The sequence below is a fragment of the Hylobates moloch genome, unplaced genomic scaffold, assembly GCF_009828535.3.
Source record: "Hylobates moloch isolate HMO894 unplaced genomic scaffold, HMol_V3 SCAFFOLD_21, whole genome shotgun sequence".
In the NCBI taxonomy this organism is placed as follows: Eukaryota; Metazoa; Chordata; class Mammalia; order Primates; family Hylobatidae; genus Hylobates; species Hylobates moloch.
This window is the reverse complement of record NW_026652296.1, coordinates 47,893,246-47,911,316: the sequence shown is the minus strand read 5'-3', so window position 1 is coordinate 47,911,316 and position 18,071 is coordinate 47,893,246. Positions and strand designations below refer to the sequence as shown.

At 39.3% G+C, this 18,071-nt stretch overlaps 1 protein-coding gene across 6 annotated transcripts in view; it reads right to left on the bottom strand.

Moving 5' to 3' along the window:
• TASP1 (taspase 1) overlaps window positions 1-18,071 on the bottom strand; it is a 262,432-nt gene that overhangs the window by 38,080 nt on the left and 206,281 nt on the right. For all 6 annotated transcript variants that reach the window (XR_009211478.1, XR_009211479.1, XR_004245959.2 and 3 more), the window contains one exon: window positions 8,233-8,343. Coding sequence is in view for 3 of the 6 variants with exons in the window: in XM_032142309.2 (XP_031998200.1) it covers window positions 8,233-8,343 (111 nt within the window). In the remaining 3 variants the exon portion in view is untranslated. The remainder of the gene's footprint in view (window positions 1-8,232; window positions 8,344-18,071) is intronic.

Genomic DNA, 18,071 nt, shown 5'->3' with positions numbered 1-18,071 from the left:
TACTTAATGTTCTTCTTTCCATCTGATCCTTAAATAAGAACTAAAATGTGGCTTATCTCTTAAGAGATATCTTCACTATAGTGAAGATGTAACAATTCCAAAACATTGCTGAGGCACTAAAGAAATGAGCTTCCAACCATGACAATGGACTGTCACACAGAACAAAGTTTTAATTCCATTTTTAAGATAAAGTTATTAACATCAGACAAACATCTGTAAGTACCTCTTTTCCCACTACCAGCCTAAAAGCTAATTTGCCTTCTCTTTGATGGTTATTTTTATGATCATGTGAGCCCAGCAGAAATGCCTAGTCATAAGTGCTCACTGTGGCGTGTGCCATGTAATGGAAATAAGTGATATTGCTGGTGCCCTGAGAATGAAGCTCCTTTGAAGTACATGTGTTTATATGTGCTCGCCAAATTTTTAATACCAGTAAAACCAAAAGGCGGTTTGGAATTTTAACTAACAGTAAAATAACCTTTTATCTTTTTAATGTTCCAGGAAGCATCAATTCAATTTAACATTTTTTATTTTGAAACCACGGCATACTTTGGTAACAGCAACAAAACAAAGTACTTGATAAAGAACTTTGCCTATTCTGAAAAGAGGGAGGAAAATACTGCATTTGAGTTCTAATTGGCCACAGTAAAACAGTTTGATTTGATAGAGCTATGTCTACAATGATAAAATAACTCATTATCCTTTCAGGTAATTATGTGAGAACCTGCGAAAATTTTCATATAATAAATCATATACCATTTACATAAAGTTTAAAATCAAGGAAAACTAAACAATGTATCATTTAGAGATACACAAAAGTGTGAAAAAGCTTTCAGGAAAAGTAGGGGGTAAACACAAAGTAAAGGATCGGGAGAAAGCACAGTAGTAAGATCAGAGAGGCCCAGGTGGGGGCTTCAAACATATGGGTAATGGGTAATTTCTTAGGCTCGGTGGCAGGTCCACAGGTGTTCATTTTATTATTGTCCTTTATAACTTACAAATTTATTATGTCCTTCTTTTAAAAATATATGAAACATTTCATAGTAAAAGATGAAAAAAAGGATAAAAGGGTAGCTGGACAAATGGAAGCAGGATCATGTACAAAAGTTAATTATCAGCATTATGAACACATCTGTCGATAAGAAAGAACCTGAAGTTATTCTCTGGGTAAGCTGGGGTTAACTCAACGGCAAGGTAACAATTACATGTGTGCTCATCACATAATCAGGCTCTGGATGAACTGTGGGCCTCAAATCTGTTTAGGATGAAGAACTCCAACACAAGCTTGGCACAAAGGCCACCGGCTAAACACACAGCCTCTTTTTACCTCTAAGAGCCCATATGGCTCCTATCCTAAATTGCTTAAGATTTTTCTTAAAGACATGGAATCTGTTTTTCATTGATCCCCATATTCACTGCTTCCTACTGACCACTCCCTGGCAGATACCCTTGAACTTCATAGGGTCTACCAGGCTCCCAACAACACATGTTTTGGTACAAGGTGCAAAACAAGAAATTAACCCATATACTAAGATTGGCTGTTTAGGCTATATATTTGCATATATTCTAATTACCTGTATCTAATTACAAGTTTAAAATGGTAAAGAACTCATTTTTTCACCAGAAGACTTGATTTGATATGCCTTTGTTTATTCATTTATTAACCATACTATATACGGCAGCCTCAATAAAGCACTTGTGTAGAGGCCTGGAAAGCACATGTAATTGTACTTCAGCAGGTAAAAATATATTGGCTTATTTTTTCTCTAAAAGCAGAGAGAAAATTAATTCTTTTCAGCTGTTCCATTCCAGGGACAAGCATTTGCTTTGCGTTAAATCAGCCATTTGTAGGCTGGGCTTTGTCGGCATCTCATGATCTGGGGGTAGCAGGTGGCCGGATGCGTGTTGCAAACATGTTCACATCCAAATTGTCCCTTTACAAGGCTATTTGCAGAGACTTTCCTCTGTGATCCCTTTAAACTGCCTCAAAATTATCTAGTTCTTGGATGCTCCTCATTATTCAACATTTCCAACCAATATTGATTGTTTTTTTATGAGCATGAGAATATTTTCTTTTGTATTTCATTTTTCTGGAACAAGAGTCAACTTCTTTAAAGTTTCTGCTAAATCATCAATAAAGAAACTCCATTTGGCACCTAAATCATCCATCCAATAATTATGGGGAGCCTATTAAGTTCAATATGACATAGCTTCTGCCCTCGAATAGTTCACAATCGGGTGGTATGATTCTTAGAAGCAGTGGAATTTTCCGGTGCCTGGAAAGATATTTCAAACCTCTATAGCTCCTGTGTGTGTCACTGGAGCTCAAAGACCTATGATTTATTCCTCTCAAATAACTGAGTTCAGAAAAAAGATTAAGAAGTGCTGGCCTACGAGAAGGCGCTAGGATGTGTCACAGTCATTGTTAGAAGGAATGTCAATTGCATGGTGCTAACAGAGCACAAGGAAGGAGCAAATGACCTGGGGGGAGGGCTTCCAGAGGATTCCAAGAAGATTCACATTTGATCAGGGTTTTAAAGACTTGTATTGGCCCAGAGCTTAGCACAGCAAGAGCATATGCAAGTTACTGGGGAAAAAAAATAACTCTTTGGAAGACCAAGTGATGTGGGGTGGCCAGAGTTGAGACATTGAGAATGAATGAAGGAAGAGAAAAACTAGTTGAACTCCATGAACATAAACAATTATTACAATTATTTGTCATTTTTTTAAAAAAAAAAGAACTAGCCAGAAATAACACTGAAAGCATATTCTGAGGTCAGATCAGGGGATGCCATTTCCCATCAAGTTAGGTGGCTCCCATTTGTGCTATAGGAAATTCACCAGCAGAGGGTGTGTGTGAGTGTGTGTGTGTGTCTGTCTGTCTGTGTGTGTGCTGCCTGCTGAAAAATTAAAGGTAGAGAGCATTGAAGTAACAGTAAGATATACATGTTTGTTTTATTTTAGCATAGATAGGAAGATTCAACATTTAGCTTAGACATAAACTAATTACATATACTTATGTCACTCTTGGGTTGAACAGTGTCCTTCTGATCTTGGGATTGGTGTGGCTCTCTAGGTCAGGTTTTCATTTTTGCCCTTTCTTCTTTGGGGAAGTCTTCTCTCCAGCCCCTGGTTTGGGACCCATGGCTATGTTCTCTGGGCCAGCTGCAGAGTTGTTATATAGAAAGAACTCTGGGGGCAATCATGGAGATGGGACTGAGGGGACAAATAGAGGAAGAAAGGCTGGAGGTGAGGAGGCTAAGGAGGTGAGGGAAACTTGATTACAGATTGCAATGTAAGAGGACACACATCATATTTGTCTAGAGGGTCTCCAAAAAGAGAATCAGGATCTACTGATGAAAACCAAAACCCAACATCTGCCTGAAGATGGCAACAGAGCACCTTAATTTGTCATCACAGCTCATTAGACGAAAGGGCTTAAAAGGTTTATTAGTTATCTACTGCTACGTAATAAATTCTCTCAAAATGTGGTGGTTTAAGACAGCAAACACTTACTATCTCACAGTTTCTGTGGGTCAGAAATTCCATGGTGGCTTCATTGGGTGGTTCTTTTGCAGGGTCTCCAATGAGATTTCAGTCAAGATGTTGCCATAGACTGCTGTCATCTGAAGGCTCACTCAGGTCTCTGAGGCCGTTGGCAGGAAGCCCCGGTTCCTCAGAAGCAGCTGTTGGGAGGAAGTCGCAGTTTTTTGCGAAGTGGGCTTCCCCACAGTGCTGCTTGAGTGTCCTCATGACATGGCAGTTGGTCTCACCCAGAGGGAGTGATTCAACAGAGAGCCCAAGGAGGAAGCCACAATGCCTTTTTGACCTAGTCTCAGAAATCGGACACTGTCACTTCTGCCATAAATTTATTGGTTGGAAGTGAGTCTCTAGTGTTTGGCTCACAGTCAAGGGCAGGGAAATTGAGCTCCACCTCTTGAAGGGAGGAGTATTCAACAAACTATGGAAAAAGTACCTGTAACAAGGTCACACAAGTGGACTTTGAAAGTTCCTTCATACCTGAGATTCTCCGATTCTATTCATGAATCAGTAGACAAAGGGCAAACCTCAAAAGTGTCTGTTACTTGAGTCATATCACCTTGGAAGCAGCCCACTGGAGCTCTGATAACTAAGGTATTTGTCAAGAGGAAAGTCTACGTAACGGCTTCCAGGAAACTCCATCAAGTGGCAATGAGGTTTGACTGAAACTGCTTGTGTGGTGTAATGAGAACATTATTTACAATTTTGAGAAAAGAAAGTGGACACAGAAAAGGCTACAGTAGGAGACTGTGTGATTATATTATTCTTGGGACCAAAAAAGTGATTAACAATATACAGCAGTTAAGTATTTTTTTTTTATTTTGGAAAGTTTTATTTGGATGTGTAGAAAAGAAAGACTTCTGAGCTTTCCTGGTTACCAGAAATTACTGAGCATCCAGGAGCCACGAGTTTATAGTTATGCTCTTACGACAGTGAAAAAGCAATAAATGGGAAGTCATGGTTCAAACATGAAGCAAATTAATTTATAGCCTGATTTGGAGTAACTGATAGAAAGGAGAATCCACTTGATCTTGATGACTGAAACAGTCCCCTTTTACAGGCAGAGGTTTATGACAAACCCTGATCTTTATGGGTCCGATCTTCTGCTTCTAGGGTATGCAGTGAGCACTATTTACACTATAATCTTGATGCTGTTAATGCTGGTTACTGACATTATTTAGAATCAACCCCTGATCAAACTATAGAGACAAGTACAGATATAAGAAGGCAAATGTTAATAATAATAACAACAATGGTATTGTTGACAGAGGTTGAGGTGAGGTAGGAGAGTAAAAGAGGAAGAGAAAAGGAGAAAAGCGAATGCTACAAGGTCTGAATGTTTGTTTCCTCCAAAATCCATGTTGAAACCTATTCCCCAATACGGCAGTATTAAGATGTGGGACCCTGAAGAGGTGATTAGGTCATGAGGACTCTGCCCTCATGAATGGATTAATACCTTCATAGATTAATGGGTTATCATGGGAGTGGAACTGGTGGCTTTATAAGAAGATGAAGAGAGACCTGAGCTAGCACACTTAGCCCCCTCACCATGTGACATCCTGTGCCCCTATGGGACTCTACAGATAGTCCCCGCCGGCAAGAAGGCCCTCAACACATGCAGCCCCTTGACCTTGGACTTCTAAGCCTCCATAACCGTAAGAAATAAATTAATTTTCTTTACAAATTACTCAGATATTCTGTTAGTTTTAGGTATTCTGTTATAAGCAATAGAAAACAGACTAACAGAAAACAGTGCATGAACTTTCCTCAACTTACATAGTTGAAGTGGTTAGGAATGTTTGATAGACATTAAAGTTAATGAATCAAGAAACAGTGTGTTAAAGTGCAATAAAATTAAACATATTATTTCAAGTTAGAGTAGAATTCCAACAAAAATCAGGAAGGAAGGGAAGTGGGACATGGTGTGAGCTAAGTTTTTAATTTTTTCACAGCAAGGGGTCACAAGTTACTGACTAATCAAGAAATAGATGTGTGAGCACATTCTATAGAGTGAGGGTGTTTCCCGTGAGAATAACCAGAACCAACGACTGACTCGTGGCTCTGGAAATGGAGTGTAAAAGGTGACTTTCACATCTTTGATTCCTGTCCTTCTATACTGTTTGAATTTACTTTGTTTCCTATCCTTCTATACTGTTTGAATTTATTTTCTTACCAAATACTTAACATTCATAACTTTTATAGAAAGTTCACATAATTGGTAGCATCTATAAGTTGACATTAGCCTATGTTCGCCAGGTTTTAGTAGATAAGCTTCACAAGCATCAACACCTCCAGTTAACGAACGGCAAGGTTTCACTTATTTCATAAACCAGCACTTCACACTTAATGCTTCCTCTTGAAATAAAGAGTAGGAACCAGTTTATAAATCACTACATTGGTAATAAAAACTATATAACGTGAGCTAAAATACTATGACTTATCCTTAAATATGCATTTCTGTACCACCAAAAATGAAAAGACAACCAAAAAGACATTATTCAGGGTTAACACAAATGGGTAAGAGTCCAGGCTCAGCAAAGTACTGTGATACTCCTTTTTAGGAATAATCAATGAAACAATTTTAATGCCCGCCCGCCCCCCCGCAATCCACCGCTGCCCAAACACTAAGAGTTATTCTTCTGAGGTTTTTTGTTTGTTTGCTTGTTTTATTATACTTTAAGTTCTGGGATACATGTGCAGAACATGCAGGTTTGTTACATAGGTATACACGTGCCATGGAGGGCTTGCTGCACCCATCAACCTGTCATCTACATTAAGTATTCCTCCTAATGCTATCCGTCACCTAGCCCCGCACCCCCTGAAAAGCTCTGGTGTGTGATATTCCCCTCTCTGTGTCCATGTGTTCTCACTGTTCAACTCCCACTTATGAGTGAGAAAATGTGGTGTTTGGTTTTCTGTTCCTGTGTTAAGTTTGCTGAGAATGATGGTTTCCAACTTCATCCCTGTCCCTGCAAAGGTTTTATGGAAACCCCATGTCCATCCTCTGCGTATGTTTAAAACCAACCAGGTTGGGTTTAACTATCTAACCGGAAGAATATTCAAAGGATTCAACAACGATTAAGATACCAAAGAAGAAAACTAGTATTTGTCTTGGTTTAACAAAACATGACTGTTAAAAAGCACATCTCCTTGGAATAACCTAGGTACTACGTACAGAGGGTAGAAGGAGACACTATGGCAAAAAAAAAAAAAAAAAAATACAGCTGGTGGTTAGTGTCCAGGTGGAGAAAAAGGCCTTTTATATAAAGTGTACTTTTTCTCTGAGGAATGAACAAAGAGATTTTATGAAAATGTTTTGGGCTTCTATAGAAAAAGTGTTTTTTATACCCATAAAAAACACTCAGTCTTCTATTTTATAAACTATGAAGGGACGTGTACTGTAGCAATTGACAACAATCACACAATATACATCAGGCACCACTCACGCTTTCTGTAAGGAAATTTATAGGACGGGTTAAACTACCACAACCCCCGTGGATGACCTATAGTGTTTGTATTAAAAAAAAACAAAAAACAAAACAGAAGAATGGACTAATACACTGAGCTATCGCCATACAGTAGAATATAACACAGCAATGAAAATGTACAAACTCCTACAGCATGTAACATCGTTGAGTCTAACAAGCTTGAATGCTGACTGAAGATTAGACACAAGTGATACATATTCCTGATTCTATTTATATAATAAATAAAACCAGGCAGAACTAACCATGGTGTTAGAAGTGAGCATACTGTTTAAGGGGATAGAGACCAGAAGGCGTCAAAAGGGAACTTCTGGGGTTGTGGTAAAGTTCTATTTTTTTTTAATCTGGATGCTGGTTACAGGGGGTGGGTTTACTTTGTGATAAGTCATCAAGCAGTTGCAGTTATGATTTGTACACTTTTCTAAATGTATGTATGTTTCAGTTAAAAATAGTGCCCCCGCTAATGCATGTGTCACCTTTATGCAGATTTTTTTAATGTGTCCCCTCTGGAGAGATGGATTAGAAAAAGGCAACCCTGTGGTCAGCGGCAGCCCCACAACTCTGTGCCTTCACGGAGGGTGGGCTGGGTTTCATCCCCACTGGTGCTTGGCTAGAAACAAAACCACACATCTGGATGGACATCTGCAAATCTGCAAAAATGCTCATTTGACCCTCCCTCACCACAGCTTTATGAGGAGGCCAGGGCAGACGCCCTTGTTTTACAGACGAGGAAGTAGCATGGAACAGCAAGACCAATGCATGAAGGTGTCATGGCTAACGAGCCACGGAGCCAGGACTGACCTCTAGGCCAGTAGCTCTTCACACGCTTATTCCTTTTGGGGAAGGGGAGCAGGAAGAAGCTTCTCTCTCTATTACTGTGTGCCTTGTTATGGGTCACCTCAAATGCTTTGTGGAATAAGATAGGGCATGAATACAGGGTCCAACGTTCTTAATACTAGACTTTAGTAAAGGTCCTTGGTTCTAAGCTTATTTGAAATATATTCTCTAAGTGTATACTTAAAAATGAACACTCATCTTTTACATGCTTACCTATGGGAAAAGATCAGTAGAACAGGGAAGTTCAGATATCAATAAAGCATGCTGACCCTCCCTCAGTTTAAAATTATTGACTTAAGGGTATAAACATTTTCATTTTTTCTTGGAAAAAAAAATAGAAAGACACACACAATGCATATGTCTCACTTACCTAGAAGTGTCTGCTTATTTTGGGAGGAGTCAGGCTCGGCAGAACATCTGCATGAACGGAGAACAATCACTCCGCCAAGCACGCCATCTTCACTGGCGAGGAAAGGTGAACCTAGACAGAAAGGACTAGTAGTTATCTTTCAGTGAATTTTACTTTTTTAATTTTCAATTTTCATTTGATTATTAGAACACAAATGTGGCATGAATAAGATCTTGAAAAATGCCCATTTTCTGATAATCACCATTGTTCATACCTCATTATATACTTGATGGCAAAGGCAGGTTTATGCCTGAACAGGGGCCATTTGGCAAAGAAAATGCCACATGCTGTCAAGAAGATGTAAGTGGGGGAGGGATGTGCATTACTGTATTCAGAATGGAATTGGAAACGTCACCAGATTAAAGGACCAAAACACAAATACAGGAAAAAACGCTCAACCACTCCCTTTGATCAACTCTTAGGGATCACTTACCACATGCTCTCCCTGCTGTCAGGGACACACCACCAAAAGTTTCAGTTTACTACTTTAAATGCAATTTGAAACAATAAGCCACAAACTTTATTATAAACATTTTTAAATGCTTCTGATGGTTCTCACAAATAAGGGTGAAACTGCATTTCTATGATGAGAGTCTGGTGGTTAGAAAGAGTTGGGCCTCCTTGAGATCTCACACACTGAACCATTGTGAACATTGTATTTTAAAACCCCTCATTTTTCTTGCCCAAGGACATCCTCAAACATCTGGCATGCAAGTGAGCACGTGGAGAATAAATGCAAAATTAACCCAAGAACTATCAAAGAGAGTAGTAAAAAATCAAACCCAACCAAATTGGATTTGGTGGGAGCTTCTGGTTAAACTTACTATATTAAATACATGTATTTTTCTCCCTCCCTCTCCAAATCCTAGTGAACTGATGGGAAAGGAAGAAAAAAGCCATAGCCCAATAAGGGCAGAGAAAGAGGCAGATAAGGAAAAAACTGACCTTTTAGAAAACAGTAAGAAGACAGATAAGTGGTTGCTCACCTAGCAAACCCATGAAAGCTGAAACCTAAGTTTTCATGAGGCAGGAGAAAACTGGAGTGGAGGATACCTACAGGAAACCAAACCAGTTTTACCATAAAATGCAAAAAGTTTCAGAAATTGTAGACTTCAAGTTCCTCTGAAGGCAGGGGTACAGGGTAGAGATGATAAAAGACGGTAGGTTGACAGTATCCAAAAGAATCCTCTAGACCAGAGGTTGTCCTGCTAAGAATGCCATTATTTTGTTTTGTTTTTAGTTTTTAAAGGGTTGTTTAAAAAAAAAAAAAAGGAGGAGGAGTAAGAGAAGGAGGACAACATGCCACAGAGACCGTGACACAGGCTGCACAGCCCATAATCTTTATTCTCTAGCTCTTTACAGAAAAACTTTGCCAACTCCTGATCTAGAACAGGAGATCAGAACTGCAATTCCTTTCCAAAAAGGAAGTGACTCCTCCCTAACCCTGAAGAAGCCAGGATATTTACTCTCTAGAGAAGGTGAAACAGAGAGTTGAGACTTGGGAGCATCAGGGTCAGCCCGGGCAGGAAAGAGGCTACACACTGAAAACAGGGAGCTGAGGTGTAAGTCTTTATGCTAAACAGTGAAATAACCAGCTCCCAGGATGCAAGAAATCAAGCTGATATCCTCCAAGAAGACACTGGATAATCCCCTTCCAGCAACGCAGCCAACTCAAGACTAAAAACCTACTTGAGAGACACCCCCAAGAAAACGTGTCCTTGCCTTAGGGTAAGAGCTTCAAGATGACAAGTATGACTCGTACACAAAAGGTTTTTAGTTGGGCTTGGCGTTTAACTATTAAATAGTTAATACCAAACAGTTGATATTTAACTATTAAAGAGTACAGACAATCTAGGATTATTAGTTGTTTTAGTTGGGCCTCTGTTTTAGGAAAGACGGAGACCAAAAGAAACAAAATAGTACGGCATCATCCTGATACCAAAGCCTGGCAGAGACACAAGAAAAAAAGAGAATTTTACACCAATATCCTTGATGAACATTGATGCAAAAATCCTCAATAAAATACTGGCAAACCGAATCCAGCAGCACATCAAAAAGCTTATCCACCATGATCAAGTAGGCTTCATCCCTGGGATGCAAAGCTGGTTCAACATACGCAAATCAATAAATGTGGTCCAGCATATAAACAGAACCAATGACAAAAACCACACGATTATCTCAATAGATGCAGAAAAGGCCTTTGACAAAATACAACAACCCTTCATGCTAAAAACTCTCAATAAATTAGGTATTGATGGGACGTATCTCAAAATGATAAGAGTTATCTATGGCAAACCCACAGCCAATATCATACTGAATGGGCAAAAACTGGAAGCATTCCCTTCGAAAACTGGCACAAGACAGGGATGCTCTCTCTCACCACTCCTATTCAACATAGTGTTGGAAGTTCTGGCCAGGGCAATCAGGCAGGAGAAGGAAATAAAGGGCATTCGATTAGGAAAAGAAGTCGTCAAATTGTCCCTGTTTGCAGATGACATGATTGTATATCTAGAAAACCCCATCGTCTCAGCCCCAAATCTCCTTAAGCTGATAGACAACTTCAGCAAAGTCTCAGGATACAAAATCAATGTGCAAAAATCACAAGCATTCTTATACACCAATAACAGACAACCAGAGAGCCAAATCATAAGTGAACTCCAATTCACAAATTGCTTCAGAAAGAATAAAATACCTAGGAATCCAACTTACAAGGGACACGAAGGACCTCTTCAAGGAGAACTACAAACCACTGCTCAATGAAATAAAAGAGGATACAAACAAATGGAAGAACATTCCATGCTCATGGTACGAAGAATCAATATCGTGAAAATGGCCATACTGCCCAAGGTAATTTATAGAGTCAATGCCATCCCCACCAAGCTACCAATGACTTTCTTCACAGAATTGGAAAAAACTACTTTAAAGTTCATATGGAATCAAAAAGGAGCCCGTATTGCCAAGTCAATCCTAATTTATAGATTCAATGCCCAAGGTAATTTTTAGATTCAATGCCATCCCCATCAAGCTACCAATGACTTTCTTCACAGAATTGGAAAAAACTACTTTGAAGTTCATACGGAACCAAAAAGGAGCCCGCATTGCCAAGTCAATCCTAAGCCAAAAGAACAAAGCTGGAAGCATCACACTACCTGACTTCAAACTATACTACAAAGCTACAGTAACCAAAACAGCATGGTACTGGTACCACAACAGAGACACAGACCAATGGAACAGAACAGAGCCCTCAGAAATAATGCCGCATAGCTACAACCATCTGAACTTTGACAAACCTGACAAAAACAAGCAATGGGGAAAGGATTCCCTATTTAATAAACGGTGCTGGGAAAACTGGCTAGCCATATGTAGAAAGCTGAAACTGGATCCCTTCCTTACACCTTATACAAAAATTAATTCAAGATGGATTAAAGACTTACATGTTAGACCTAAAACCATAAAAACCCTAGAAGAAAACCTAGGCAATAACATTCAGGACATAGGCGTGGGCAAGGACTTCATGTCTAAAACACCAAAAGCAATGGCAACAAAGCCAAAATTGACAAATGGGATCTAATTAAACTAAAGAGCTTCTGCAAAGCAAAAGAAACCACCATCAGAGTGAACAGGCAACCTACAAAATGGGAGAAAATTTTTGCAATCTACTCATCTGACAAAGGGCTAATATCCAGAATCTACAAGGAACTCAAACAAATTTACAAGAAAAAAACAAACAACCCCATCAAAAAGTGGGCGAAGGATATGAACAGACACTTCTCAAAAGAAGACATTTATGCAGCTAAAAGACACATGAAAAAACGCTCATCATCACTGGCCATCAGAGAAATGCAAATCAAAACCACAATGAGATACCATCTCACATCAGTTAGAATGGCCATCATTAAAAAGTCAGGAAACAACAGGAGCTGGAGGGGATGTGGAGAAATAGGAACACTTTTACACTGTTGGTGGGACTGTAAACTAGTTCAACCATTGTGGAAGTCAGTCTGGCGGTTCCTCAGGGATCTAGAACTAGAAATAACATTTGACCCAGCAATCCCATTACTGGGTATATACCCAAAGGACTATAAATCATGCTGCTATAAAGACACATGCACACATATGTTTATTGCAGCACTATTCACAATAGCAAAGAGTTGGAACCAACCCAAATGTCCAACAATGATAGATTGGATTAAGAAAATGTGGCTCATATACACCATGGAATACTATGCAGCCATAAAAAAGGATGAGTTCATGTCCTTTGTAGGGACATGGATGAAGCTGGAAACCATCATTCTCAGCAAACTATTGCAAGGACAAAAAACCAAACACCGCATGTTCTCACTCATAGGTAGGAATTGAACAATGAGAACACATGGACACAGGAAGGGGAACATCACACACCGGGGCCTGTTGTGGGGTGGGGGGAGAGGGGAGGGATAGCATTAGGAGATATACCTAATGTTAAATGACGAGTTACTGGGTGTAGCACACCAACATGGCACATGTATACATATGTAACTAACCTGCACGTTGTGCACATGTACCCTAAAACTTAAAGTATAACTTAAAAAAAAAAAAAAGAAACAAAATAGTAATACAGGGAAAATTTGGGCAGGTGTACTGAGCAGAAGAAAAGTAAAACAAAACAACAACAAAAAAATTAAAAAGACGAAAAATGAGCCAAAAATATAAGAAAATCATAAGGCTACGCCAGAACTATCCAATATGTGAATAACAGGAGTTTTAGAAAGAGAGACTAGAAAAAATAAAAGGAGTAAAATTTCAAAGAAATAATTCAAAAACATTTCCAAGAATTGAAGATGAGTGTTCAAACTGAAAAGGTCCATCAACCTCCCAGTACAACTCACGAAAAAGGGGCCCCATGAAGATTTAACACTATGAAATATTAAAATACTAAGGAAGGAGAGAAGGGTCTAAAAACTTTCAAATGGGAAGAAAAGATCACATGGAAAGCAATAGTATTATAGTGGCATCAGATTTCTCAACAACAGCAACACCTGAAGCTAAAAGATGATGAGGCACTATCTTCAAAATGCTGAGGAAAAATTATTTCCAACCTAGAATTCTATATTCAGCCAAAAGGTCAATAAAGTATGAAAGTGGAATAAAGCTCTACAAAGTCTCAAAGAGATTACCTCCCATGCATTCTTTCTCAGAAAGCTACAGGATGAATGTTCCTTGACAGAATGAAGAAGTGAGGTAAATAATGAGGAAGAAAATAAGATCTGGATACAGAGGATCCAAAACAAGAGAAGATAATGGGATTCCAGATGACACAGCTATGCATCAAGCTGAGAGAGCAAACTGTCCAAATTGGAGCATGAAGCCAGAGGAGGCCAGGAAAGGTAATTCTAAGGGGAGGGAAAAATAAACTGACTGAATACATGTTGGTTTGAAATTACTGAGAGAAAATGTTTCAGATTTTGAGGAAAGTTTGGAGATGAAAGAGTGACTGGTACCAAAAAAATAATAAGACTTGTACAAGAAATGAAATGGAATCACAGTACACTATGTAGTTAGGATGTGAATAGCTAGAGTAAACAAATATAAACTCTCACACTGAAAAGCTAAAAAAAAAAAAGAGGGAGAAATATAATACATTGAGAGAAGTTTAATTTTCAGAACCACCCTGCCATGAGACATTTTGAGTTTAATTTTCAGAACCACCCTGCCATGAGACATTTTATTATCATTTACAGATGAAGAACCTGAGCTTCAGAGAGGTTCAATGACTTGCTACGCCATGCTATAGTTGAGTAGGAAATATGGCTTCCCACAGCATCTTCTGAGCCATGATCCTTGCTTCATCTGTAGCAATGCCTCTCAGGTAACACAAAAATCTCTGAATAACCTCAAAATGCAACTGTGTGCTGGAAACCTCCATCTCAGCAGTACTCAAACATGGCACCTCTACAACTGTTCCTTTTACCACCAAATCCAGAAACTTCTCCTGGGCTCCTATAGCTCATCTAAGCTCAAAATCCTTTACCTCTTCCCTCTCCAACAAGTCAACACTTCAAACCATGCCAAATCTGTTAGTTCTCCCTATGACCTCATTTTTGCCTGCCCCCTCCCTTCATTCCCACTGACAAGACCCTCAATGTATTCTCATTGTCCAAGAAACCCTGCAACTAGCTCCAATATGGCCTCGTGCTCTAGTCATTCAAATCTCTAAATTAATTAATTCAATAAAAATGCACTAAGTGCCAGGACTCTTCCAGGCACTGTGGATATAGAAGTGAACAAAGCCCCTGCATATATCTAGTTGAGCAGCTTGGGGGACAAGTATTAAACTCACAAACCAATATGGAAATCCACCCAATAGCAGTAAGCGCTATGAAGAAAATGAACCAGGTAAATGATGGAGAGTGTCACTGGGCTGAGCCCTGTCTGCATCAAAGAGCAAGAAGGCCTCTTTTGGTAAGGAGCTAACCATGAGATAATCTGAGGAAAGACCATTCCAGGCAGATCAATCCGCAAATGCAGAGACTCTGAGGTGAGGGAGGGTCAGGGAAGAGAGGATAGAACATGCTTTCAAGAGAGAGGCAGGTCCAGGTCACAGACAGTGATAACACTTATTTGGACTTGTAAAAGTTACTTAGCTGTGCAGAATGTAGTGGCAAGGCAAGCATAAAAGCAACAAGCCACTAAAGAAGCTGCTGTGGCAGCTCAGTTGAGAGATGACAGTGGCTTGGGTGAGCCTTGTGACAGTGGAAGCTGTCTACAGAAGCTGGGTCTGCAATATATTCTGCAAGTAGAACTAATAGAGTTGTTGATGGAAGGGACATGGGAGGCATGGGAAACAGAGACTTCAAAGTTTACTGTAAAAAGAGATATGCATCCTAGCCATGGCCATATCATTAAACAACTGAAAAACCTGTAATAGCTCCCAACTGCCTGTAGAATGATGCCCAAATTCCTTAGTCTGGCGTAGCCTTTCTTATCCTTCCCAATCTTATCACCCTGTTTATTTTACACATCATTTGTACTTCCCAGACTCCACTCCCCTAAGATTTCCCCCTGGGCCCACTGTCATGAACTGTCCTTCCTGGTTCCCTTCCCCCCATAAACTGAGTCTGTTCTTCAGCTCCAGTGCCTTTTATACAGATCCGAACTTTCTGGGGTAAAGGTATTTGATTCACCTTTGAAGCCCCCTAGTGACTAGCAAAACAATTCCACCACACACACACACATACACACACACACACACACACACACACACTCCTGCCTACATCACTGAAGTGTGGCAAAGAGAATGGCAAGAAAGAAGAGAATGATCCCAGCACTGTGGGAGGCCAAGGTAGGTGGATCACGATGTCAGGAGTTCAAGACCAAGACGGTCTTGAAGGCCAAGATGATGAAACTCTGTCTCTACTAAAAATACAAAAATTAGCCTGGCATGGTGGCGGGTGCCTGTACTCCCAGCTACTCAGGAAGCTGAGGCAGAGAACTGCTTGAACCCCAGAGGTGGAGGTTGCAGTGAGCTGATATCATGCCACCGCCCTCCAGCCTGAGGGACAGAGCGAGACTCTGTCTTAAAAAAAAAAAAAAAAAAAAAAAAACAGAGAGAGAGAGAGAGAATGGCACTTTTACACAAGTGCTGTGAAAGAGAGCAGGAGCCCCAGGCTACCATGCAAGCTTATATCAGTGATGCATTTGGTATGAGTTCATCCAATTATTTAATGAAAGTATGGTTAGAGTGCATTTCAAGACTGCATATTTTTTGTGGAAAATTCTCAGATTTTTATATTATCACCATGGTGCCGGAAAAACACTAACAGACAGAAAAACATGTTTTAGTCTTGGGATAGCAACTATGTGTTATTAAGATATAATTTTTTAATTGCACTCTTCAGTTTTTTCATTATAAATAACGGATATTAAAAGACATCTTTGAAGGCTGTTGTGAGGACTGAATTTATATGTATCAACTTTTTTAACTTCTAAGATGCTATTTAAACATTTGGTGGCAGTAACATTGATGGTAAGGACCCTTCAGCATTTTGCTGGTTTTCAAAGACTATCATGTGGAACAAGATCTATTACTATACTGGCCTAGTTAATCTTCTACAACAGCTGGAACCAGTGCTCAACCGACTAGATGGTGGTGGTGATAGGGTATCAATTTCCCTAGTTAAAAATGTTGAAGTGTCTATACAAAAGGAAACATTATTTATTCCTCTTACTAGTAAAGAAAAAAAAAAGAAAGAAAAATTAACATGGAATGACGTGTGGGGCACTGCCTAAGCGCTTTCTATACCCACAGAGGGAACCGGGGACAAAAATTAATAAACTAAGACAATTTTAAATTCCATTAACATATGTGCAAGCAGCTGCAAAAAAACAAGTGGATTAGTAAAGAAGTAAGAAATAAGATCAAACTTTATTCACTATGATAATCTCAACTAGATCCCCTAAATACCAGACTATACACAAATTACAGACCCACTTATTGTATTTGTACTATAATCTTTAAGGATGAAAACACTGAAGAAATTTGAGAGGAGAACCATGATGAATATTAAAACAGAGTAGTTAACAAGAATTTGAATGCATATTATTTTGGTTGCTAGTAACAGATTCCTAATTAGAAAAATCTAAAGCAGAAAGGGGAATTTGCCAGCTCATAAAATCTAAGAGGAAAAAAACCAAAGGGGTTAACCCTGGTATGATCAACTGGAACCACAAGGCCAGTGGAGTAGAGTTAGGATTAGACAAACAAATCCACAGATGTCCACAACACACAAATGGACAGAACATAGAGCCAGGGAACCAGGAAATCAGAGTTCCAGATTTGGTGCTGTATTCTTGAATGAGACACTCTATCTCTCTGAACCATGCTTTTTTTTCCTTCATCTGAAAAATTAGACACTGGACTAATAGTCTCTGATGTGCATGTATAGTGTTAGGAGTATTTTCAGTATTAGAGATTCATTTCTACCCACAAGGGCAACCAGCATTACCTGATACCAGACAAGCCAAAACATCAGAGTTCCTTTTGCAAAACCAGACACACAGCTTCCTCTTCAACATGTGGGAATTTATCAAGAGAGTCATTCTGTAGCTAGAAGGTAGCTGCTAGTGTTCCACCTTCCTATTACATTTAATAAAGAATTTCTGTCCTTTCAATGCATTTCTGTGCATTGCTTTTTTCTTTTTAATTCCTCTGTGCCAAATCACCTGAATGCCATTCTCTCTTGGAGGAATTACATATCTATTGAGAAAAATAAATATATTGACACATAGAGACAGTTTGGAGGTCAGGTGAGCGAGAAAATAACGAACTGGGGAAATGATGAATATTCTCTACTGAAAACACATACATGAACTCCAGAACAAAAGATTATAAATATATTATTTAAATACCAAAGTAGGATAACAATTTATACTTCCTGGAAGATCAAGGACTTTTTCTCTTAAGATGCACTTAAGTCTACAAGATTGTCTCCATCATCCTATAAGATGTATATTACGTTAACTGCATTCTACCATTTGCTGCTCCTACAAAGATCCCAATGGAATGATGTTCACTACATTCACTTTATAGAAGAGAAACCAAAGGAAACAAAGAAAGAACCTCAGGCATATGGAGGTAAATGAGCCTACAGAAATACAAGGAAGAAGTGGGAGCTGGGCATTAAACCACTGGTCCAGGTCTCTGTCTATAAACCCTGAGGACTACCTGTTCCTGAAGAATCCACCTCCAGCCCAGCTTATGGGTATCATCACCGTGTGCCATTTTCTGGTGATAAGCATAATATTAAGGTCTCCAACTTAAC